Source organism: Hyaena hyaena, unplaced genomic scaffold (assembly GCF_003009895.1).
Source record: "Hyaena hyaena isolate Hyena2069 unplaced genomic scaffold, ASM300989v1 scaffold_714, whole genome shotgun sequence".
Lineage (NCBI taxonomy): Eukaryota > Metazoa > Chordata > Mammalia > Carnivora > Hyaenidae > Hyaena > Hyaena hyaena.
The window spans coordinates 944,194-970,899 of NW_024081350.1; the positions used below are offsets into that span (position 1 = coordinate 944,194).

General features: G+C 41.4%; 1 protein-coding gene across 3 annotated transcripts in view; it reads right to left on the reverse strand.

The window, feature by feature from the left end:
• Positions 1–1,886: 1,886 nt before the first annotated feature.
• The window catches only part of DAW1 (dynein assembly factor with WD repeats 1), a 43,997-nt gene continuing 19,177 nt past the window's right edge, over positions 1,887–26,706 (reverse strand). The window contains exons 5-13 of one of the 3 annotated variants that reach the window (XM_039217777.1): positions 24,973–25,095; positions 21,053–21,152; positions 17,150–17,257; positions 14,877–14,983; positions 13,869–13,971; positions 12,694–12,808; positions 5,724–5,800; positions 3,410–3,572; positions 1,887–2,087 (exon numbers count right to left, since the gene is read on the reverse strand). In XM_039217777.1, the coding sequence (XP_039073708.1) occupies positions 2,053–2,087; positions 3,410–3,572; positions 5,724–5,800; positions 12,694–12,808; positions 13,869–13,971; positions 14,877–14,983; positions 17,150–17,257; positions 21,053–21,152; positions 24,973–25,095 (931 nt within the window). In that variant the 3' untranslated portion in view covers positions 1,887–2,052. Of the gene's footprint in view, positions 2,088–3,409; positions 3,573–5,723; positions 5,801–11,405; positions 12,077–12,693; positions 12,809–13,868; positions 13,972–14,876; positions 14,984–17,149; positions 17,258–21,052; positions 21,153–24,972; positions 25,096–26,706 lie in introns of those variants that run through there. The other 2 variants (XM_039217778.1, XR_005525642.1) reach the window with 2 other exon arrangements.

Genomic DNA, 26,706 nt, shown 5'->3' on the forward strand with positions numbered 1-26,706 from the left:
TGGTCATTTAAGCACAGAGTCTAATGGATGTGATGTCTTTGGTAGATTATTTAACTTGAGTGTGACTGACCTTCCTCATTTTCAGATCAGGACTGCTCAGAAACACCTGGCTGGAGGGTTGCACAGATGATCTGCGTGAAGTGGGTGGCTGGTGTCTGGGAGGCAACATGCGCTCAGCCACACTGATCACTCTTGTTATTATTAAGAAAATGACTCCATTAGACTCTCATGCGTTCTCTTGCTCTGGATTCAGGCATCAGTAGTTTTATCTTGTACTTTATCTTTTAGCGATAATTTTTAATATGCACTAAGTACTTTTACATAGAAAACCTTTTAAAAAACAGTTTTCAGCATTTCAGCAGGAATCATGTTGGTGTTTGATGATTTTCCCTGGTATCCCAAATGTTTTCCATCCAGATTTTTACATTCATTCGTCTGAAATGTCTTTCCTGTTTAACTTTTTTTTTTTTTTTTTGGAGAAAATCCTGCCCATATTTTTTACATCCACTATGAACTCTATTCATATTTGCTATTAAGTGATATCCATTTTGCTTTCCTTGTATGCTACCCTAATTTGATTCAGTGTAAGTAGGCAACTTCTTTTCTGGGGGGACAAGGTAGAGATATGCTTTTGAATATGAGGGAGGATTAAGTTTCCATTCCAATTTTGCCTCTCATTCTTAACTGCACAAAGTAAAATCATGAAATCAGTAATAAAATGTCTAGTCAAATTCCGAACATACATGTCCTCCTAAAAATGTGGGAATGCAAACTGGTGCAGCCACGATGCAGGACGGACTTTCCTCAGATAATTAAAAATAGAATTAGCATATGATTCAGTAATTCTACTTCTGGATAGTTCCCAAAGAAAATGAAAACACTAACTAGAAAAGATATATGCACCCCATGTTCACTGCAACATTATGTACAATAACCAAGATATGGAAACAACCTCAATGTCCACTGATGTATGAATGGACTAAAAAATGTGATATATAAATACAATGGTATAATACTCAGATATGGAAAAGAAGGAAATCTTGCCATTTGCAACAAAATAGATGGATCTTGAGGGCATTTGCTAAGTGAAGTAAGTCAGACAGAGAAAAACAAATACAGTACGATGTCACTCAGTGTGGGATCTTAAAACAAAACCAAAACAGAAAGCAAACAAGCAAAAAAACCACTGAACTCATAGACACAGGGAAGAGATTGGTGGTTTATGGTTTCCAAGGCAGGGCACTGGGGAATGGGCAAAATCGGTAATGGCTGTCAAAATGTACAAACTTCCAGTTAAAAATCAGTAAGCCCTGAACATGTAATGTACAACATGGTGACAACAGTCAATAATACTGTATTGTATATTTGAAAGTTCCTAAGACTGGGGCACCTGGGTGGCTCAGTCAGTTAAACGTCCGACTTTGGCTCAGGTCATGATCTCACGGTTCGTGGGTTCAAGCTCCACGTCGGGCTCTGTGCTGACAGTGCAGAGCCTGGAGCCTATTTTGGATTCTATGTGTGTGTGTGTCTCTCTCTCTGCATCTCCCCTACTCACGCTCTGTCTCTGTCTCTCTCAAAAATAAATAAACATTAAAAAATTAAAAGAAAGTTGCTAAGACAGTAGATCTTAAAAGTTCTCATCATAAGAGATGCATACATCATACATATAGATGTATAATTCACTAAAAACTGCTTGAAAAACTTTATTCAACAGATATAATAATAGCCTTCGAAGTAGAATCTGGGAGACACACCGAGAAATCACTGTGATTTCCTTTATCACTATCATGATGCTACTAAAAATAAAAACAGAACTGAAATGATTAGTGACATTGACCAAACATTGTGCTCCTATTATTTCCATTAAATAATATCAAGAAATGATATGAATTTATTAGTTTTAATGGTCATATCTGTGAAGCTAAGGATCATATATAGTTGACTTGTGGAAAAAGAGAAAATGTGAAATATCAAAATGGCTTGCTTGACATCATGAAGCTCTGTCTTCATCTCCATTGCCAGCAAGTTTGCTCATCAACTGACTGTGTTCCGTCAGCGCCATATCCTGCACGTATTATCCTTGCTACCTAATAAAACAAATTTCACAAAGTCATTTTTCCTTTATTTTAGTCACTAACTCTCTCAGTCATTTCTTAAAGAGCTCAGAAATATAAGTGCCAACACCAAACAAGGCATAGATGATGTTCCTTCCCTAAAGTCTTTAGGATTTTCTGTGGTTGAGGGAAGAGGTTCCACACAAAGGTCTAACACAAGCTACATGGGTGTGAAAAGGCAAGTCCTCTGACAAAGCAGCCTCATTCTTCCTTTCTTGGCAACAGCTTCCAGTATTAGCATCCTGTGCCCCTATCATTGCCTCCCACCTCTCTCTTCATCATGGGGAAGTATTTGATGTTGTGCTCATAATAAAATATATGGGTTATTATGGCAATTTCCTAAGAGTACCTATATTTTAATGATGCTAGCAAAGGATAAACTTCAGAAAGTAATCCATAATTTTAGAAATTATCCACTATCAAATAGAAAGAGGAGGGCTTTGGGGCCAAAAAGGGAGATTATTCTCAGCAACCCTGAAGTTTTTCGATTTGGAAGCTACTTAATCAGCCAATAGATCAAGTAACTGTGTGCATTCAACATTTAACTTATTAGACTAGTTAAGCAATTTTTAAATTGCTCAGCACAATAAGAATCATGGAGAGCTAGGCAGATTTGGTCTTTTGTGACCCCTTAGGGCATCCCTGTCCCACACTGCTATGGCACCCTACTCCCTTCCAAGACCTTCTCCAGGGCCACTGCACTGACAAGACACCATATTCCTATCCTGTCCACAATCAAAGTTAACCTACTCAATCCAGTTCTTATAAAACCTTTCTCATGTAATTAATTCACAATATATTGTTAATGGTTGAAAAATCTCAATATGTGTTCTCTTCCCCCAAATATTAATGGGTTAACAGGGGGCATCCAAGGAGAAAACAACTAAAACAACGTAGCTCAGAGAATAAATCTCTCATGGGTTATAAGTCCAACTGTGTGGAACTCAGCTCCTCACCTATTTTAATTACTAATACTTACTGACAGCAAACAAATATTAACCATTCAATGGACGATGCCTGAGGAGATGTGGTAATCAGTAAGGCAGGCTACTGAAGTCTTACTTTGTCAAGAGCAACTAAAATTCAGAATTCACAAAGCCTTATAGTCAGAGCTCATCACTGTGGTACCCCAGTGCACCGAAAATTAAATCGTGGATGTAGGAAGGATGGACATGAGCCAGGGACCCTGGAAGAGGGGTAGGGGATAGCGGTAAAATCCTTTTGGTTATAAGCTTAGAAGCTCTAATAGCCAATTTCAAAGAAAAACCGAGCCTCTGTGTTTCTCTTTCCCATACCTGTAATGATTATGTTGCCTTCATAGTTGAAAGCACATGAAAAGATCTCATCAGTATGCCCTTCAAGAACCTGGAGGCACTGACCAGTCTGAGCATCCCAGATTCTCGCTGTTTTATCAGCGCTGCCAGTTAGAAGACAATTCCCTTGGGGGTTGAAAGAAATCTACAAGACAGGAAGGGAAAATGATCACAGGTTTGTATAATTTGATTCCCAATATATTTTTCATCAGCACAAAAGGGACATTACTAAGCACCTGTCATCTTTCTAGCCTGACATTTATTCTTACATAAAATAGTTCCTTCCTGATGGGAAAAAACATTGCAGGGATTAATACATGAAAAGTAAAATCTAGACAGAAGAAATTAACTGGCTAAACCCCCCATCTCGCCCCGCAACAGCTCTAAGGATAAAGACCAAAGGTCCAATCTAATTTGAGTATTCCCTACCTAGACTCTTTCCAAAGTCTCTCCATGCAAACAAAGACAGCCCTGGTGTGGATGAGAACACAGTCAGGCTCCTTCAAACCCAACCCTCCATGTCATCCCTATAACCCAACTTTCTGTGACCAAAAGCATGTAGATCCTCCTTCAATCTGGCCACAGAACAAGTGAATGTCATGCCTACAGGTGGGGACTTTCATTCTCCTGCCACTCAAAGCAAAGCACATTGCATAAGGCTGTGCTGAGTGCTTCCGATGTACCAAGCTTTGTCAGATGGTATCTGAGCAGCTGTGAAAGGAAATGGTTAGTTCACTGTTCCTTCGGGCACCATGCTTCTAAGCCTCTCTAAACCATCATAACACAATGATGTGGGTCACATCCTCTATGACTCAGTTTGATGAGGACAAGGCTCAAGGCCATGGGCTTTTGTTTGTTTGTTTTGTCCTTATGTCTCCAGTACAATGGATAGCACAGTGGAAGCTCTCAAAAAACATTTGTGGAGGAGCACCTTGGGGGCTCAGTTGGTTAAGCATCAGACCCTTGATTAGGGCTCAGGTCATGATCTCACTGTTCATTAAGTTTGAGCTCACACTGGGCTATGTGCTGCCAGTGGGGAGCCTGCTTGGGATTCTCTCTCTCTCTCCCTCTCTCTCTCAAAATATATAAGCCTAAAATGCGAAAATACAGAGTTTGAAAACTCTTTATATTCATACATACACAAAAATATGTGCACTTGTTGAGTGGGACACATCATACATGTCATTAGACCAGCCACTCAGAAACACAGTCTGGGCTCTCTTCCCAGGCTGTCTCTCTTCTTGCCAATCCCAGCCTACAGAGATGTGCTCTGCACGATCTCAGAGACCAACCCTGAAGGATAGGAGCTCCTGAGCTCCTGACCACCAGCAGCAGGTACAGGGATGGAGGAGGGTGGCAGGGGTTGGTGGAAAGCACAGCAGGGGACAGTTCCAGGGTCTAGGGGCACCCTTCCAAGACCTGAAGCCATCAAACTGATACTTTAAAAGGAAGGAGCAAATATGATCTCAGGTAGAAGACCAAAGAACGGGGCTGAACTGGGCGGGAGTGGAGAGTCCCCACACCAGGTCTTTCCAAAATTTTCAGAAGACAGGGCTAAACTTCAGGTCACTGATTGGAAGTCTTTGCTCTGTGAATCAGCTGTGGGAGAAGCTTATACAAAATACTAAGCTACAGCTTTGAAGTTTCAAAATTGGTCATTTTAAACTCTGTTAAGTATTGGGGCGCCTGGGTGGCTCAGTGGCTAAGTATCTGGACTTTGGTTCAGGTCATGATCTCGCTGTCTGTGGGTTCAAGCTCTGTGCGTCGGGCCCTGTGCTGACAGCTCAGAGCCTGGAGCCTGCTTTGGATTCTGTGTCTCACTCTCTCTCCTCCCCTCCCCCACTCACCCTCTGTCTCTTTCACTCAAAAATAAATAAGTCTTTAAAAAAACTAAACTGTGAGGTATTAAATATTTCCAGAAAACACTTTCTTAACTGCATCTAATTCACAGAACACTTGATGCTTGCTGTACAGCAGGTTAATTTGCATAATATACACTTGTGTGTCTGCTGAGACCAGGAAAAGTACTTCATAAGTTTCTTAAATAGCTTTAGCAAGTATCTTCAGATAACTCAGTCTTTTGCTGATGGCTGAGAAAAAAGCTGTCTTAGACTCTTTTAAAGGTTTTAGGAATCATTTATTGTTTTGAGTTTGAGGTCACATTTAAAAACACAGTTTTTAGGTAACTGATTTCCAGAAAGAGTGAGATAACTGGGCAAACCTTAGCACCAACAGACCACTAAGCATGCAATTGTTTTTAACTAAATAAACTACTCCAGATGAGAAAGCAACTCACCTTTGAAATTTCGCCTTCATGGCCTTCCAGTTTGGTAATGCATTTTCTTGTGGCTGCACTGAAAACTCTTGCTGTTCCTTTTTGGAAGAGTGAGGATACGGATAAATTCATCTGCAATACAGAACTTTGAACCCCGTGCTTTGGATTATGTAAATATCTATCCCTCTGACATACAGGCTCAGTGTGTTTGTCTTCCCGCCCGTGGCAAGAGCCACCACCTCAAACTGTCCATGCAAGCTGCTGCCATTGCGGGAGAAGAGGGGGAAGGCTGCGTCTATAGCCCTGAGCTTCTGATGGGTTCCAAGGTAGAAAAGGGGGGAAAGAATCAAGAAAGAAGAAGATTTTAAGGGGAAAAGGGAGAATCAAAACAAGTTTTGAGATGTTGGTGATAAAATAAGCAGCCAGACCAGCATCACACACCAAAAGGAGTATAAGGGTACAGAGGGTTCAAGAGACCTTCTTGAAAAGGAACAATAGCCACTACTTGCTAGACAAAGAATAGGCACTAGGGATGCCTTGCTACAGAAAGAGCTAGTAGAATGGTTTGTTCCCTGTTGTTCCTCAGTGCCCAGAAGTGCCAGCCTCCCAGGAGACACTCATTAACTGGATGGATGGATGGATGGATGGATGGATGGATGGATGGATGGATGGATGCATAGATGGGTGGATGGATGGATGGGTGAGTGGATGCGTGGGTAGATGGATGGATGAATGGGTGGGTGGATGGAAGGAAGGAAAGAAGGAAGGAAGGGGTGTATATATTTCCTTAGAATTAAGGAATGGAGGAGTTAAACAAGTATAGAAGGAGAAAAACAGCAGTAGTAAAATTGTCAGAAAAAAAGTTAAAATTTATCTAGCCAGGTGTTATTGTAATTATAAATTTACATAAAATTAGTACAATTAAAACATTACATAGGGGAAAAATTAGCAAAGATAAGGAATTTTGGTTACTTAATTTTCATTCAGAGAAGAAGAAAATACCTTAGTAAATTTTGTACTTGCCCTTCTGACAATGTCAGCTTCAGGAAGAAGTAGAAGAAAATTGCTATTTTACAATTAATTGGACTAAAAATATAAAACTTGCTACTGAGACATTTCAAAAGCCTTAAAGTGACCGTGTTTTAAGAATGTGTTAATACAAAAAAAGCGAATATCCTGCATAGAGTCATTCTCTAAATTTCTCAAAAACATAGTTAAACTCAGGGAAGACAGAAATAATATAGCCTGAAACTATGTTTTTAAAAAAGATAGAAGGATGAATAGGACACCGAAAAACAATTCAGTCTTGAGAACAATTCCAATGAGGAAGAAAATGGTGATATATACAAACAGATGTAGCTGCACAGGTAACTAACCCTGTTGAATGGATCCAATTTTAAGAAGGGAATGAGGAGAAAGAACCAAAGGTATGTAAACAAGATTTCCTAAACATCAAGACTTCTTAGAAGGTACAAAATGGGAAGAGGTTCACAAAATACACCAAAAGAGAAGAAAAAGATTTATTTTTTGAAGTAATGTTTTGTTGAACAAGAAAAGAATAGACTCACTGCTAGGGGACTCAACAGGTGGTAGAGAAAACAAAGGGAGAAGAATTGAACTTGCAGTTCATTCTTACCCATTCCTCAGCATCCTAATCTGCAGACCTCGCTTATTTCTGCCACCCTAGTGCTGACAAACTCCTAACATTCTTCGTAATCTAACATTCTCTATAATTTAACATTCTGTATAATCTCACATTCTCTATATTCTAACATTCTATGTAAAACACACGTATGGCGTTCTTCCTTGTCTCTTTCTCTGCAATATAGCTCCGTGAGGGAAGGGATTCCTCTCTCTTCTGTTCATTGCTCTATCCCCATCTTCCTAAAACAATTCCCGGCACAAAGTAGGTACTCGCTCTACTTCTGTTGAATGGATTTTTTTTATATAAGTGAGATAAATTATATTTAAAACGAAAAGGATCGATTAATTATAGTTAAGGGATGATTTTAAAAAGCCAGACTCTGTGAGAAGATGAAAAAGAAAATGGTTACTTTGAAAATTAGAATTCTCAAAATTCAGGGTATTTATAATTCCAGGGTATAGAAAGAACTTTATGTATGATCAAAGGATCACTTTTGAAAAGTCCTGGTGAGTAAGAGAATAAGCATTCAAATGTAATTTTGAAAAGGGAGACAAAGGTGGAATAAAGACTATGTAATTAAAATGAATCACTGGCAAAATTCTACAAGTGATTATGACACAAAGGACATGTGACTACTTAACAGTATGTTAGTCACAAGGAGCAAATGCAGGAAAGCTAAGAACAAATCATTCCCCCAAAAAAGCATTCTGTCTTTGCTAGAATTCCTTAAATGGCTGTTGAGAAGTTTACAAGGACAGGATAGAGTCACATGGAGTCACTAAGAAAATTGGACATAATAAAGCATCATGTGTGATTATCAAAAGGATGACTTGACACAGTGGAGGCTTCTGTGTGTTGACATGGTGATGACACAATCATAGTACCGCATGATACACATTCGTAGGAGCATGACACAGATACATGTTGTATGTGGCCATCACAGATATGACGCTGACATAGTATAGCACAATGTATGGTTGTCAAGGAGATGAAAACACATAGTGTAGCATCACACCTGCCACCAAAAAGATAATGGGGACACTAGGTAGAGTCATCTGTGGAATATAGGAAGATGGCACATACACAGTGTAGCAACATAGGAGGTCAACAGAGGGTACAGATATATTGCAGCATCATATATGGTGGTCATCACGGATATGACATATACTGTATCATCACACTTAGTTGTCTAAGAGACGATGCAAAATAGTGTAGTGCTCCCCATGGTTATCAAGGAGATGATATAAACAGAATATAGGATATACAGCATATATCCCTGACAGGTTGTCAAAGACCTGAATAATGGCATAGCATTATGTATTTATTGACACATTCAGTAGTAATTGCATACCATGACACATACTTAAGACAGGATACACAGTGTGGCATCATATGTTTTTGTCAAGGATATGATGCAGATGTCATGAAGCATCATTCATTGTCTTCAGGGAGTTTACCCATAGTATAGCATCATCCATGGCTTTCAGGAGGTGGGGACGTCACAATGTGACATCATATGCAGTAGGTTACAAGATGATACAGACATAGAGCAGCATGATTATCAAAGACATGCTACAGACACATCATACTGGGGGATTTGCAAGGAGAGAAGTCTTCAAGCAGAAGACACAAACATGCCGTGTGTCATACATGGTGTTATCGGGCCAAACTGTGTTCCCCACAAAACTTGAATGTTGAATTCCTAACCCACTGTGCCCAGAAGTTGGCTTACTTGGAGATTGGGTCTTTTAATTTAAAAAAAAATTTTTTTTTTAATGTTTATTTTCGAGACAGAGTGTGAGCAGGGGAGGGATAGAGAGAGGAGGACACAAAGAATCTGAAGCAGGTTCCAGGCTCTGAACTGTCAGCACAGAGCCCAATGCGGGGCTCAAACCCACAAACAGTGAGACCATGACCTGAGCCAAAGTCAGATGCTTAACAAACTGAGCCACCCAGGTGCCCCAGAATTGGGTCCTTAAAGGAGAAATGAGGCTAACATGAGGTCCTTAGAGTGGGCCCTAACCCAATACAGCTGGTGCCCTTGTAAGAAAAAGAGACTAGGACAGAGACATGTGCAGAGGGAAGGCCATGTGAAGACTCAGGGAAAACACTGCCTTCTGCAGGCCTCAGGAGAAACCAATGCTGCCAGCACCTTGATCTCGAACCTGTAGATTCCAGAATTGTGAGAAAATAAATTTCTGTCTTTTAAGCCACTCAGGCTGTTGTACTCTGTTACGGCAGCCCTGGAAACTAATATATAGACCAAAGAGATAATGCAGGTACAGGATACCATCATGTGTGCTTGCACAGACACAGTGCAGCATCATGCATGGTTGACAAGATGACACAGGTGTCTCACAGCATCATATGTGATTGTCAGATTACTTATAATAGAGCATCATGCATAATTAGTCAAAAAGTATGCAAACAGAGTGTATAGCTTCATTCATTGTCAAAGACATGATGAGACACAGTAGTGTTTCATACATGGTCACCACCTTGGTTGTCAGGGAAATGATGCAAATATAGTGTGGCGTCATACATTATTAGAGAGTGTAGTGTCATATGTGGTCATCAGAGTGATGATACAGACACAATTTGTGTCATACGTGGATATAACAGACTTGCCACAGACATATTGTAATGTCACAGGTGCTTCTCAGGGACATGAGATACATATATTCCAACATCATAAATAATAGTAGGAAGATAACACAGAAATACTGTATCACCATACTGGTTTCCAAATGACACGGATATAGTATGGCATCATACATGATTATCACGAACATGATACAGAAATAGCTTAGTCACATGCTATTGCATGTGACAAGGTTGTTAAAGGGATGATATAGGAATAATAGAGCATCACACATACTTATACACGGGGTTTCACATAATGTAGCCTGGTTTTCCAGGATATGATGCGTATATTATGTAGCATTGTACATGGTCATCACGGAATCTCTCATAGTATAGAGATTATACATGATTATCAAGAAAATGATGTAGGCATAATATAGCTTTATATGTTGCTGTGGAGAACATGATACAGACATAGTATAACATCATACATGTTTTTAAGGAGATAACACAGAAACAGCACAGCACCTTACTTGATGTTCAGGGGGATCATGTAGTTATCAGGATATGATACACAGGGTAACAGCATATATGGTTGCTGGGGGGATGATGCAATCAGAGTATGGCATCATTAATGGAGGTCAGTGAACACTTTGGCATCACATAACATTATTAATTGTTGACACAGACAGTGTAACATCATACAAGCCTACACTGAGATGACACATAGCACTCAAGGAGATGACACAAAAGGTATAACGTGATAAAAAGATTTTGAAAACACAATCCAGACATAATGTAGAATCATGTCGTTTTGTAAATGAGGTGAAGGAGACAGAGCAGACCTTGAAGACGTGTTTGCCAAGGTGAAGAGGTTGAAATATTACAGCATCACACAGAAATTTCTAGGAAATGGTGAAGTAGAGTATCAGACATGGTCATAAGTGATTAGATGAAGATACAGTATAGTATCATACACGATTTTAAAGAGAATGACAAGGACTGTAAATCAAAACATAGCAACCATGTATATGATACGGACATAATATGGCATTATACATGGTCATTAGAGGGATAATGTAGACTTATATAGCTCCATTCATGGTCATCAGGCAGATGATATAGACATAATATACCATTATATTTGGTCTGCAGGGAGATGATAGTTCAGCATCATACTTGGCTACTAAGGTAATGTGTCTCATGGCATAGCATTGCATATAGTGGCCAAGGAGATTAAGTAGACTTTGTATAGCACCACACAAGCTTGTCAAGGAGATGATGCAGTTAGAGTGCATTATCCAGTGTGGTTTTTAAATGATAACAAAGTCACAGTGTAACTTAAAACATAATCCTCAGGTATATGGTGCAGACACAATGTCACATCATATGTGGTTATTAAAGGAATGATGTAGACTCGGTGCGGTTGCATACATGGTCATCAGCTGGACAACACAGGTGTGGTGTAGCATTACCTGCAGTCTTCAGGAAGATGACACATGGTGTAGCATCATACTTAACTGTCAAAGTGATGGCTCATAGAAGAGCGTCACTTGGTTGTGTGATGTCATGAGATGACATCGACTTAGCACAGCGTCACACATGCTTGCCGAGGAGATGGTGTGGAGGTATCATCACATGTGGCTGTCAAGGATGTCATGTAGACATCATGACAGGGTTGCCAGCAAGTGATGCAGAAGGTGTGTAGTCTCTTACATCTTGTCAGGAATACATAGTTATGAGGATGACCCGTTGTTTAGTATAAAAAATTACCATCCAAGGCATAGTATATACATAATGCAGTAATACAGATGGTTGTCAGTGAGATGGTACAGATATCACATGGCATTATATGTGGCCTTCAATGAGATGTCAAAGACATATTTAACATCATGTATGTTTGTCAGCGAGGTGAGTTCATGGTAATCATACATGCTTATCAAGGAGATGATGCTGACATAGTAAACCTCATGTGCAGCCATCCAAGGAGATGATGTAGGTAGAGCGTAATATCATACATAATCTTTAAGAAAATGTGAGTCTAGTGTGTTATCATGCATGGTCATCAGGAGGAGATGATGATACACAATGTAGCATCCTACTTGGTAACCCAGAGCTGGAGTAGATATACCATAGAACTTGTGTCCTGGAGGGATAAGATAGACATAATAGTAAACATGGTCAAGAGGAAAGTGACATAGCTGTATTGTAGCCTCACATGTGGTCCACAATGAATTGAGGCACACCTAGGGTACCACCAGCCTATGGTTATCAGTAAGATGATGCAGATATAGTGTAGAATCATACATGGTAAGTGAGAAGATGATGTATATATAGCATAGTATCATGTGTTCATCACAACGACATGCTATACACAGTGGGGCAGCACGTGTGAATAAAGGAGACAATACAGACTTATTAGTTTCCTGGATGGTGGTCAAGTTGATGAGGTCAACACAGTATAGCATAATGCACGACTATGGAGATGATCCAGAATATTCCGTTATATATAGTTATCAAGGAGATGTGAAGACCTAGTATAACGTCAGATGCGGTTGTCAAGGAGGTGACGCAGACACTATGACGTGGTTACCAAAACTGCGATACAGACATAGTGTAGTGACCAACATCACAGAGATAAGGCAGACATGATTTCTATCATAGCTGGTCATCAGGTAGATGACCTATAGTACAAAATTATACCTGTTTGTCAAACAAAGCATAAATCCCCCCATAAACTAAAAGTATGAACCACTGACCCACCATCAGCTGAAGCAGTTGCAATAAGTTTTCCAGTGTAATCAAAACAGCTGTCTAGTATTTCATCATCATGGCCTGTTAATGTTGCCACACATTTTCCATTTGCAGCGTCCCACAGCTACAATTAAAAAAAAAAAAAGACGACTATGATGACTTCCCGTCTTGAAGTGCAAAACTAGCAAGTACTAGACCTTATGAGATGCTTACGGCTGGCTAAGTAACTGGACCAAGACCATGTGTAACATTTTCACATTTTCTGCTAATTTTACCTGGATTCGTGACCAAGAGACCACAGCTAATAGACCAACTATCTAACAAGACACACTTTGGACAAAGAGGCAATCAGAGACAGATATTTAGAATGGGAAATGCAAATCTGCCACTATACTAGGTTATATCTCAAAGTGCCTGCTTCACTGACTGGAGTGGAAGTGTCCTCTTCTCATAAGAAGGTCATCAAATGATTAGTAGCTTCTTCTAAAACTGTAATGTTAGAAAATGAAAAGTACACTAAGATTATAATACATTGGATGTGTAATCAAATAATAATTCCAGAGCATAAGCTCTTAGCAAACGGAAGTTAAAAACAGTCAGACACTGTGTTGAGCCTCGGTGAGATTGCCTATAACCAAGTTTAACTGATGAACAAAGAGATGAAAGAAAAATAACATGCCTTTTATTTTTTTAAATAAGATCTTATAATGATTAACACTGTCTGATATGATTCAATTAACATTGTTTTACTACATCCATAATTTCTCTAAACTCGGGAGATCAGAAACTTAACATTTAAAAATACCAATCACCGGGGAGCCTGGGTGGCTTAGTCAGTTAAGCGCCCGACTTTCGCTTAGGTCATGATCTCGCGGTTCGTGGGTTCGAGCCCCGCGTCGGGCTCTGTGCTGACTGCCAGCTCAGAGCCTGGAGCCTGTTTCAGTCTGTGACTCCCTCTCTCTCTGACCCTCCCCTGTTCACGCTGTCTCTCTCTCTCTCCTAGAAATAAATAAAACATTTAAAATAAAAAATAAAAAATAAAAATAAAAATACCAATCACCATTTATAAATGAATATCTTCATTTTACAGTACTTTTGACATTTGTTAAGGTCGCAGTCAGTGTCTGATACAGTAAAAAACATGCACAGAAGGACTGTAAAGCAAAGGTGTTTCTTGAGCTCACCATGCAGGTTTTGTCCATAGAGCCGGTTAATATGAGGGAGCAATCCCAGCTGAATAAAGCGCTGCTGATCTCAGCATAGTGCCCAATTAGGGTATACACCTTCCTGCAGAATGGAAAGGATGCACACTGCTGAAAGACGCTTCATGTCAGGATATGTGCACGAATAATGATGTCTAGCCCCTGGGTGTCAGAATCAAAACTTTGGTTTTTACAAAATAACATCTGTGATGACAAAACAGTGATGGCTTTACTTTACTCTTTACAAAAAGAGTCAACTAGGCTGCTAATCCCATTTCAGCAAAAAATATACTGAAATTTTAAGCACTCAAAGGTCACAACATTACTTAAGACAAGACTTCAGAAAGCCATGGGTGAAAAATAATAAAGGTCGTCTGAGATTCTGGAAGTCTTCTTATACCGGATGAGCAGACCTGGGTGGTTCAGAAACTCCCATCAAATGTCTGGAGGGCCCTTCCTTCTCTCTCTTTTCTTTTTGCATCTATCTTGATTGCCACCCCTGATAATTTCCCCCCTTATCAAGATGCAGACAAGTCCAAGAAAGAGCTTTACAACACAAATAGTCTAATTTAGTTAACGTCTTAGCAACTAGAACCAAAAATAATTAGGAAGGAAATTAAAGTTCTTGGACTAAATTAAATTTGGGAAATTAGCCATGATTTTATTTACTCCTGATATCCATGCCTATCGTAACGACAAGCCATTGAAATTGGATTACATAGTATACAGAATAAGTAATAGCCATACACTCAGGCTACTGTTAACATTCTCCTTTTATGTTGCTGTGTGGCATTATTTCCCTGGAATTCTAAGAAAGCACACAGTTTGTATGGATCAGAAATACCAGTAAATAATGAATTTATTTTCGGTGTGTCCTATTCCTATAGAATCCAAAGCAGACTTAATAGATATAAGAGTAAACTAATGAACAGCAAAGATTGTCTTCTTAGTCCTCTGATTCAGATTTTAAAATTCTCAAAGACAAGATACCTTCCAGTTTCAGCTTCCCACACTGCAACTGTGTGATCAAAAGACCCTGTGATGATTCTGCTTCCCGAGGTGTTAAAGGACAAAGAGATGATTTCAGCCAAATGTCCCTAGAGAGAGAATGGACATCGTCACGCATACCTATGGAAAAACACTCCCTACAAATGCACAGTCTGCTAGTTGATAAGAAAATGCTAGAAAAGGCAAAACTCTATAGGTAGAAAAGAGATTAGCAGTTGGCTGAGGGGTAGGAACAGGGAGAGATTGCAAATGGGCACAGGTTTCTTTCTGGGGAACTGTTTGAAAACTTGAGCTTGGGGAAAGTCGCGCTTAACTAAATTTTACTAAAAGTTGACTTATACACTTAAATCAAGTCAATTTAACATAGTACAGCTATTTCTTTCTTTTTTTTTTTTAATTTTTGTTTTTGTTTTGACAGGGCAGGAGCATGATTTGGGAAATCAGAGGTCTTTTTTCACATTGTCTTAGAAACACTTTTAAAAGGGCTAAGATGCAGGGCGCTTGCATGGCTCAGTTAGTTATGGGTCTGACTCTTGATCTAGGCTCGGGTCATGATCTCATGGTTTGTGAAATTGAGCCCCACTTTGGGCTCTGTGCTGACAGCGTGGAGTCTGCTTGGGATTGTCTCTCTACCTCTCTTTCAAGCTTTCTTGCGTGTTCTCTCTCTCTCCAAAAATAAACCTAAAATAATTATAAAAAATAAAAGGGCTGTATGCTTTATGGGTTAGCAATAGGTAATAGGCAAGTTTGTGAAATAAAGTTAATAATTGAAAAAAAAAAACAACAGGATATTCTTGGAGAGCCTGGGTGGCTCAGTCAGTTAAACGTCCAACTTTGGCTCAGGTCATGATCTTGCAGCTCAAGAGTTTGAGCCCCGCATCGGGCTCTGTGCTGACAGCTTGGAAACTGGAACCTGCTTCGAATTCTGTGTCTCCCTCTCTCTGCCTCTCCCCTGTATGCGCTCTCTCTCACTCTCTCAAAAATAGACCTTAAAAATTTTTAAAGGATATTCTTATTATGATTGAACATGAAATAGGTTAATAAATATCTGGCCTTTGGCCTGATTTCACTTGGTCACTGTCTACAGTTGATGCATCAAACATTCCGAGTCAGTGGGGAGAAGCCCCTCTCCGCAGCGGATTCTGCTTTGCAGTATATCCCTTGTTTCTCTAATTATTATAGCAAATTAACATATATTACTTTTTAAATAGCAGAAAGGTTCATTTACAAATCAAATTTCTGGCTGATCCCAAATGCCAAAACTTAGACGTAGTTGAACGCTAAAATCCCGAGCACACAGAACAAATGTGTTCTCTGGAGGCAGACGGGTGCAGGTGTGTAGGCACGGCTGCTTCCTTTCGAGGACTGTCAGGACTGTATCTGAAAGAGGAGGTAATACCGAGGCAGTGACCCACAGACATGATGAGAACGGAGACCCGAAGACCAAAAGAAGAATGCTTACACTAATCAGTGCTGGCACTTTAAGAAAATCCCTTGGCGCTAGAGAGAAGAGTGCTGCTTCTCTCTCCAGGCCATTTTGTAACTTTCTTGGAAAAAGCTCTCCTAGCAAAGGGTCCTGTTTTTAACATCCTTTTATAATTTGAAGGGATAAGAATTGGGTTTCCCATCCAGCAGTTCCCACGGATCGGCACAGAGAATCGCCCTACTTTGTGCGGTAGTGTGGGCTAGGCTGGGGAGAAGCACAGGGAGCAAGCAGGTCACAGGAAAGTGCTGGACGCCTAGTGGAGGGGGTCAGTGGCCACAGAGGCCCATGTGGGGTTGGGTGCCCTTGTGCTACGGGCGGTGCCCTTCTGCCTTCTCCTCCTTCCACTTGCCCCTTGTCATTTCAGATTTTGTAAACAGGAGGCTTCTAAGACTGGGGGGTGGTGGAGGACAGAGTGAGCAATCAACTTCTGGCAAGTTCTCCAGTTCCGCCTCTTCCAGCAAGTGCCAGCCTCCACCTACTTTGCTGTAAGCCAGATACATGGCGCTGGGTTTGAAGCTACAGTTGGTTTGGTTTACAGACTGAAGCCGGTCAAAATAAAGAGCCTGTGTGGCTTCCCCAGCTCTCTCTCCCATCAGTCTTTTGGAACAGCCAGCAAACCACCGGGACACTCTTTGCGTTACAGTCTGAAAACCAGTAGCTCATTTTGCAATAAAAACATCAACAGAAGCCAATTCAAATGGGAGGCTGATGCTAAAGGATGACTAACGGGAATACACAGCTCCCGCAGCTGCCGGCATGAGGAACGTACTGTCAAAGTGAACACTTCCTCTCCGTTCTGAATGTCCCACAGTTTGGCCGTTGTGTCCATGCTTCCAGTGGCCACCAGTGTGCTTTGAGGGTTGAATGACAAACACACCTGAATTATAGGAAATGGAAGAGATTTTAGAAAGGTAAGAGTTTTAAACTGTTAATTGTGTACAGAAAAGCTTCAAGATGCAACCACCTCGGAGTCAGCCTAATTCTTTGTAAATCACGCGGTGCCATATCGGATCTGCGTGGCCTGCCTTCTGCAGGTTCAATCCTGAAGCGCTCTCCTCTTGCGAAGAAGCTGCTCGCCCTCCCACGCCACCCAGCTCGGGCTTGCAGGGGCACCGGGGACCCTCACCACTTCCAGACCACAGACGACGACGAGCAAGAACAAAAGCCAAACCATCTCCTTTGAGATTCCTGCTCTCCGGCTTCCGGCTTCCTTGTTGTTAACTTCATAGTCCTTTCAATCTTCACCCTCGCTCACCAAGGACTTTGGCTACTGGATTATAGTCTCAATTCTAAATCTTAGGCGGCCTTCCTGTGAGCCACCAATCCAGCACCCCAGACCCGCGACCCTGCACTCCCTGTCATAATCGCTCCATGGCCACACCCTGGACTTTGACATCACTTCCTCTGGAAAATTCACTACCAGTACATCAATTTCGAGTTGCGATTTCCCAGTACGTCCACTCTCTTCCTTATCAGACCATCCCCAGGATGCCTTCCTTCTCATTCAGACCCTTGCCTTTGCCTCGTTCCTTATCCCCCCGCTCAGCTGACACCCTGGGAGCATCACTCCTGCCGGGATCCTTGATACCTTCACCCCGTGTCTTTCCACAGCACCGTCCGCAAGACTCCTAACAACCGTAGCGGGCTGCCGTCTCCTTCACTCACCCGCCCTCAGCTTCGGAAAACTGCACAGCGGATCACTGGCGTTGTTCTCCTGTGCCTTCTGTCCTCAGCTGTGTGTTCGGAGCCATCCCTGACGTGACCCTGCTTCTGCCTCAGCACCCTCTCCCTTTCCCCACTCTTGTCCCGGGTCTGTTCTCACCCCTCCTCCACAGATAACCCGGCCTCCTACCATTTCCCTGAGAAAGCCCATCTATGGCGGGGGCGGGGGGACTCCCTCACCTGGGGCCTCTCTTCCTTTCCATGAGCCTCAGGTGCAGAGGGGTCCCTTGGCCCTGCTGAGACACACCCTTGCCTGCACTCCTAGGAGAGGCAGGCCCGTTGAGTTTTCCCTCCCTCTGGACTAGGTCCCTCCTAGTGGCCTCGAAACGCTCCAGCTTTTCCCACTTAAAAAACAAACCCTCCCTTGACTCTGTGTGCCCCCTTTTTAACTGCCTGTCTTCCTCTCACCACTAAATTCCTGATTGCCCGCCCCCCACTCTTCACCTCTGCTGGAGCCACTCTGGTTAAAGGGCCAATCCAATGGCCCTGTGGGTCGTCCCACTTAACCTCCATGCCGTCTGCAGGGCTGACTCCTTTGTTCTCCACATTTTCTTCCTTCTTGAGGGCTAGGACTCTGCTCTGCTTTCCTTCTCTTGCTTCCTGTCTGTTTTCTGTATCTCTCGGAGGATTCTTCTCATCTCCAGCTGCTCAAGATGCCACCCCACTTCTCCCCGTACTCACCTTTCAGAAATTTCAATTGCTCAGCGGTCCCCACTGCCCCCCTGATACCAGTGACTCCCACACATAGCCACATCTCCTGCCCAGACTTCGCCACTCCGTTCAGTCATCACACAGGCAGATTTGATCAATCAAAGACACAGGAGTCATAGGAACACAGAGCTGCTTTTCCGTTTATATGTAGAACCGGTGAATGGCCATTGTCTGAAATCAGGGAATCTCTCTAGGGCCCCTTGTTTCCTTCCTGTCTCGCATCTGCTTGGTGAACCAGTCCTACTCCTCTGCCTCAACCTGTCTCCCATCTTCCTCACCTGCCTCATGACAGGCCTCCGTCATTGCTGCCTGGAAACAAGATGCCGACTGGCTCCTACTTATGATCGCACTGCACACTGCCAAAGGAATGATCTTACCGAAGAGTAAAAGTGACCACGCTGTTCCCAGAGGAAGAGTCCCAACACTACAGCATCGTCCACAGGGTGAAGCCTTAATTTCTCAGCACAGCATAGGGGTCAATAATAGGGGCCCCGTCAATCACACTCACCACGTGATGTGGCTTTGAGTGCGTTGCATGTGTGCCAAGACACACCCTTAACCCCTGTGCCCTTAACCCAGGCAGTTGGTCAGCGCGAGGGGCCCTCAGCCAGCACCCCTGTCCCCGAGCAGAAGGAGCTCCCCTCTGAGTGCCTCATGGCCACATTGGCATATTCTGTGCATATCATCCTGGGGTGAGGTTGGGAAGCGCTGCTCTGGCCACACAGTGTCACCTGAGTTCGAAAGCACCCACCACTGTTGCACACCTCCTCTGGGCGTGTCACTCCCTCTTCCTGCAGTGCATGTGCAATGTCCTTCCTCAACACCCCCCTGCTGGGCACTTCCCTCTGTGACCACACCAAACTGTCCACCAACTTCTAGCACAGCCACAAAGCGCCTTTGAACTTAGTTATTGATGCCTCTACTCCCTCTGCTAATGTACAAAGTCCCTGCAGGACAATATCTATGTGTGATTCTATTTGGCATGCCAAACACACAGACCCGGGCTTGACACGCAGTCAATAGTTAGTAAACATCTCCGGGATTGATGTTGACTATGAAAAATATCAGTGTTTTCCTAGGAACCATGTATTTAAAAAAAAAAGAAAGAAAACTTTTTCAAAATTCCAAGGGAGTGTGAGAATGAGGATTATGTCTTTCTTATGACTTTGGGCACATTACTTACTCTCTCGATGCCTCAGCATCTTCAGCATCTTCAACTGTAAAACGGGGAAATATCCAGCCCTTAGGGCTGTTACGAGGTACAACTAAGTTCACATATGTGAAGGGCTTAGGACAGTGCTTTGTGCACAGAGAGTGCAATTAATGAGTCAGGTTATAGTTTTTCACTGCGTTATCCCCCGTGTCTAGCAAAGTATTAAACAGAGCATGAGCCCTTATTGGATGAATACACCATGAGTTTGAAAGATAAATATAAATAAATGTTAGTCCTAAAATAAGCAGCTTGTTTATTTTTAAAAGCTCTCTTTTGTTCCATAGGGTGCCAATTATCTCACTAATTGTTACAAGCTGAAACACAGAATTGGCCAAGGGCAAGGCTTCCCAATAGTGAAAGCTATTTAGAGTATCAAACTTTTTATGCAAATTTGAGTTCTAATGATATCTAGGAAACAATCAGCCTAAATATTGTCTGTGATATATAAAAAAAAGATACTTTAAAAGCTATTTCAAGAATTTTATCCACCTCCATCAAGTCAGTCCTTCAAAAGCAAGTCAATGAAAAAGAAAATGTCAGGTTGGATACTGGACTTAAATGTTTATCATATTACACATCTAATTGGTCAATGCAGGATACAGGTTACTGAACAACATCTGCAAGATATGAAAACTCGAATAGCTTGTAAATTACATGAATGCCACCATAGAAAATAAATAGAAACTAAAAACGCTGGATAGAATTATAAAATTAATCATAAAGGTAGAACCACCACTTTTATAATGGACTCCTAAAAAGAAATAGCAAGGGTGTGTCAATGTAGGTCCATCAGTCGTAACAAAGGTACCATTTTGGTGGGGGATGTTCATAAAGGGACATGCTTGGTTTCGGGGGGCCAGGAGGGAATATATGCGAAATCTCTATACTTTCCACTCAGTTTTGCTGTGAATCTGAAACTGCTCTAAAAATTAGCCATTAAAACAGAGAGAAAGAAAAGTAAAGAAGAAGGAGGAGGAGGAGGAGGAAACAGCAACATAAAAAATATAATAAAATAAATGTACTCACTATTTCTGCTGTATGCCCCCTAAAAGTGTGGTAACATTTTCCCGTTTCTACACTCCATAGTTTACAGGTCTTATCAAAGGAGCCAGTAGCAATTTTGTCACTAAGATTAAAAAAAAAAATGTGGACTTTGAAAACAAATCCAAACACACAATATGATACTCTGAATTATTAACACAAGACATATTAATACATAGGCCTATATCTACTCAGAAATTTACTTCATTTTTAAAACAATAAACAATCTTCTATTTGTTTCGGTGGATAACAATTTTAAGGTCTAATTTTTCAATAGTATCAGTTTATGCATTTAATTTTAAATATTTTACACGAAAGGTATAAATTTATGTTTGGGATTACAATACGTTTTTAAACAAGCACAATGAATATGGTGAAAATTTTAGTGTAGAAAACTACTACCAAATGGAAATGAAAAATGTGTGAGTTGCAAGAACACAGGAAAATTCTATTAGTAGATCTACTGACAAGGCTAACATTGAATTTAAACGAAGAAAAACGAAAAACTATAAATCCAATTAACCATATGGCTGGATACATTTTTGAGAATTTAGTGTCCCCTTGGGAAAGTAATACTGCTAATATTGCAACTGTAAGACCTCTGAACAAGGAAGAAGGGTTACAGAGGAAATCTGTTAAGACCTCACTCCGTTTCAAACAAGAGGCTTTCCATGTAGACCGTAGAGCAGGGTGACTATCGACACCCGACAGATACGAGTAGGTTGGCCTGTTTAACCTTTGATCACGGAACTAAATCTTCTCCTTTACCATTGACCTCTATCTTTTATAGCAAGTCATCAAAATGTTCCACCCAATGGGGTCAACAATGACAGTGCAAGCTCATTGTTCAAAGGTGTGAAGCATCTTAAAACCCAAAATACGTATCTTAAAGCAAATATATGTGCTGGGCACAGCTGTAGGATTTATATTTTATCCAAACTAACACTAATGCCCTGTCGCTCTCCTTTACTCTCAGACCCCCCACATAGTATTTCTGTGGTCTCTGATTCTAAGGGAGCGAGGTCCTTTCTGTCCATGCGCCATGCTCCAGGGACAATCTGCTCTGGAGAAACACCCCCATCCGGTCTGAGCATTTCTCATCGGCTGCTGGTGTCGGTCACCTTCTGCTCAGATGCAAAGAGGGCGCTATGTGCTTTTTACCAGCGCCTTCCCTCCATTTTCCATCCCTCCTTCCCCTAAGACATATTGTCTCAAGTTGCTATTGTCTCTCAATTCCTGGTTGATCACATATTTCTCTCTATACCCAGACACCACTACATTATAAAAGACAATACTGATTTCAAGGGTGTCTGGGTGGCTCAGCCAGTGAGGCGTCCAACTTTGGCTCACGGGTTCGTGGGTTCAAGCCCTGCATCAGGCTCTGTGCAGACAACTCAGAGCCTGGAGTCTGCTTCAGACTCTGTGTCTCCGTCTCTGCCCCTCTACCACTCAGGCTCTCTCTCTCTCTCTCTCTCTCCTCTCTCTCTCTCTCTCTCTCTCTCTCAAAAATAAACGTTGAAAAAGATAATGCTGATATCATAGTTTTTTGAAATTACTTTATAGAATCAAAGCTTACTCCTGACCCAATATATAAAACATGTAAATACTAAACTGGTTGAAGTTCGTCTCCCCACCACCCATCACACACACATGCTCCCTTTCATTCTTTGGTGGCTATCTTGAATCTTGAACTCACTCTGCTGAAACCCCAAATGCCCCAAAGTACAGGGGGGAATGCTGCTTTAATCCATATAGAAATCATTAGACTATGACAAGCAATTGTTTCCTCAGGGGGTCTTGGTTAGAATCCAACAGAAAGGCCTAAAGATGAAGAGCTGCTCACCTCTCTAGCCCCCAAAACTTTGTTCTCAGATAGACATGCAAAAATACCATGTCTTTTAAGTAGGATATTATAGGATATGATATTATATCATGCAGAATCTAGTGAAAGTTCTTTAAATAACATTGCAATTAAGGTAGGAATTATAGTCAAGGTAAAACATCATCACTTATAATATCAATTCTCTCCCACAGGTTGGTGCAATAAGGTATTATAAAAGCTATCATTCTCTACAATGTAAAACGCACACATCAAAGTTATGTATTCGATAATGGATCTGGAATACTTAATCGTTTTAATGTACCAGTTAGGTTTGATTGTGCCATCCCAATTGATAGGATTTAAACTGTGTTACATCTTCAAAAGATATAATGACATTAGCAACCTACATACCAAGGTTTTAATATTTATGGTATAAAATGTCTACTTTAGGTGTCTCAGCTTTTTCTACAAACTCCCTTTATTTCCCCTGCCACTACCCTACACTGTTTCCGTCACCCCGTGAATGTATCATTTTATCTGCCTCCTAGCTAATTTCCTTGCTTCCTGTTTCATCCCCGCCCAAACCCTCTGACCCCTTCTCTCTGCCAGAGCTGCCCTCCCAAAACAGCACTTTCACTGAGTCCCTCTCCTTTGTACACAAAGCCTTCGTCACAATTCAGTCCTCCAGAACAGAGTTCAAACCACACAGAACACTCTGACCTCACCCACTTCGGATTCTCACCGGAAACGGCCACTCGAGAGCGGGGAGCACTGGGGGAGCCGGGCAAAGTCCCACCTAACCCATGCAGCTGCAGGGCGCCCACCCCCAGGGGGCCGTCCCCGCCCTCCTATATCCTCAGCCTCCCATGCTTCTGCTGCAGCCTCACCCTCAAGCCTTCACCAGGAGAAATCACACTGGCCTTTCTCTTCTAACTTTTAAACCATTTACTGTTTTGTTCTAGTCATCATAATACTATAGCAAAAGGGCCAGATTTATGGGGACTGCTTAGCGAATGGAAAAAGTCAAAGTGAACAGTCATGAAAAAAGACACACATTAAAAATGTTTACTCAAATATGCCAGGCGAAGGTCTTTTCTATGGCTAACTGGAGCTCATCATCTGCCTTACAGAAATCATACCCAACCTCTACAACTTCCAATCTGAGAACTTAAACGCACTTGCAGGGCAATCTGCGTACAAAGGTTGTTCTAAATGTTTCAACGCATTTCCTCGTTTTTACACTGACCTCGCCTGCAGCTTCATTGACTAGCAATTTTTCAAAGATTTACCTTACCTATGTGTTCACGAAAAAATAACAGCTTTATTTTCACACTCACATTTCATTAGTTTTAGCAATGTAAAATTAAATTCCATAATTAAAGTTGAAATCCCAACCAACATAAGCAGATTTATGGACAGACACAAGTAACTCATGGTACACTTAGAACCTAACCGGTGGGAAGAAAAGCTGAGCTCACCAGCGGGCGGCCCGGCGTCTGCACACATCCAGGGAGCCATGGGCACGAGTGGTATGTCACTCAGGACGAGAGCTAGATAGAACCCTTGGTCAATCTGTTGACTCAGCTAGAGGTTGGCTTTAAAATGCTATTATATTTTGTACTGTTATCTAGCATGTTACTATGTACATCCGTTTCCTGCTAAGACTGTAAATTAACTTCCGAACAAGGTAAACCATGTTCTGTGGGTATGTCATGTTCTCCAGAAGCTGGCGCTCTACACATCCTAGGAAGTGGCTGTCAGAGAACCCCCAGGGGAAGGGACTCAGCCCTGCTTGAATTCGGGACTCCAGCTCCTCTCTTTACTACCATGGGATCCTGAGAGGCATCCTTGAACTTTATATACTTTCTGTGTGAACAATAAGACCTATCCCCAGACTCCTTTAAGCATTGAACGGGGTGTTTAAAAAGCTTTCAAAGCACACGTTGGCCACTTGCAAGTTTTAGTTCTCTTTTTCCTTTCATCCCCCAATAAACAGAGGGAGAGATGAATAAATGAAGGGAGAGAAGAATGAAAGAATTAATGGCTTAATAAGGACGAAGTGAATGAGTGAATGTCTGCTTACCCATATGGATTGTTGAATGCTATGGCATAAACCACATTCCGGTGGCCCTCCAGGGTGTGAAGCTCCTCTCCAGAAGCAGTGTCCCAGAGTTTACAGGTCCGATCATAGCTCCCTGTGATAAAGCTAACACGGGAAAGACAAATAGATCACAAAATGACAACAGCAGTGTGTTAATAATAGCATCGTATTTCTTACCTGCAAGATTATAACCCCATTTATCTTGCTTTTTACAAAATGAAATTGTGTATGGAGAACCATTAAATTGAGAACAATATCTACATCCTTTGATTAGAAACTTTTCAATTTTATCCCTAAACCAAAAGGAGCCACTAAAAAAAATTAAGAGCATTCCGGCCAATAATCATTCTTATAAGCAATTATTAATTAAATAATAATATTAATCAGTAACAGTTTCTGAAATTCTAACGTCCGTAAACAGTATCATTCTTCCCACTGGTCAGCCCATAAAATCTTAGAACCATCTTTGATTCCTCTATTTCCCTCACATACCACACACAACCTGTTAGTAAATTCTGTTAGCCCAATCTCAAAATACATCCCCAGTATGGCCACGTCTCACCAGAGTCCATTGCCTCCATCTCTTGCCTAAACAATGAAACCATCTTCTAATGGATCTTGGCTCGCACATGATCCTTATTCCTTATAAATCTATTTTCCACACTGAAATTGGAGTTGTTGGTGCTTTTTATTTTTAACTTCCCTCAGATGGCTTCCTAACAATCTAGAGGAAAATTCAAACTTCTGCTCATGGCCCACAAGACCAGTAGCACTAGCTGCCTCTGGGACCTCAACTTGACCCCAAAGCACACCCTGAGCAGCCACAGTCACCTCTTTGCTAGTCTTTCCTCTGCCCATCCGGTTCACTGCCATCATCCCCACGACCTGGAACATGGCTGGCAAACTACTAAGTGTCAATGAATATTTATTGAAAATTAACAATCTTCTTATTTGACTATTTTTCTATGAAAATAACTTGTACATTGGCCTCTCATATGCATTTTTTATTTTAGAGAGAAAGAGCACATGCAAGTGGGAGAGAAGGACAGAGGGAGAGAGAGAGAAAATGAAGCGGGCTCCATCTTCAGTGTGGAGCCCAGTGAAAGGCTCAGTCTCACTACCCTGAGATCATGACCTGAGCCTAAATCAAGAGCTGTACACATTTAACTGACTGAGCCACCCATGCTCTCTTGACCTCTCATATTTTAAAGTTATAAAATACTATCTTAGTTATTCCTTAAATATTCCATTAGGAAAGATGCTTCCCTAACATACACACACAAAGTGCACAAAATTAAAATGCCCATCTACAATCAAAAAGAATGAAATGTTGCCATTTGCAACAATGTGGATGGACCTAGAATGTGTTATGCTAAGTGAAAAAAAGTCAGTGAGAGAAACACAAATAGATGATTTCACCCATACATGGAATTTAAGAAACACAACAGATGAATGTAAGGGAAGAGAAGGAAAATTAAGTGAGGCAAGCCATAAGAGACTCTTAAATACAAAGAACAAACAGAGTTGATGGAGGGAAGTGGGTGAAGGAAGGGCTAAATGGGTGATGAGCATTAGGGAGAGCACCTGTTGTGATGAGCACTGGGTGTTATACAGAAGTGATGAATCACTGAGTTCTACCCCCGAAACCAATACTACACTGTATGTTACCTAACTTGAATTTAAATGAATAAATTAAAACAAAACAATTTTAAATAA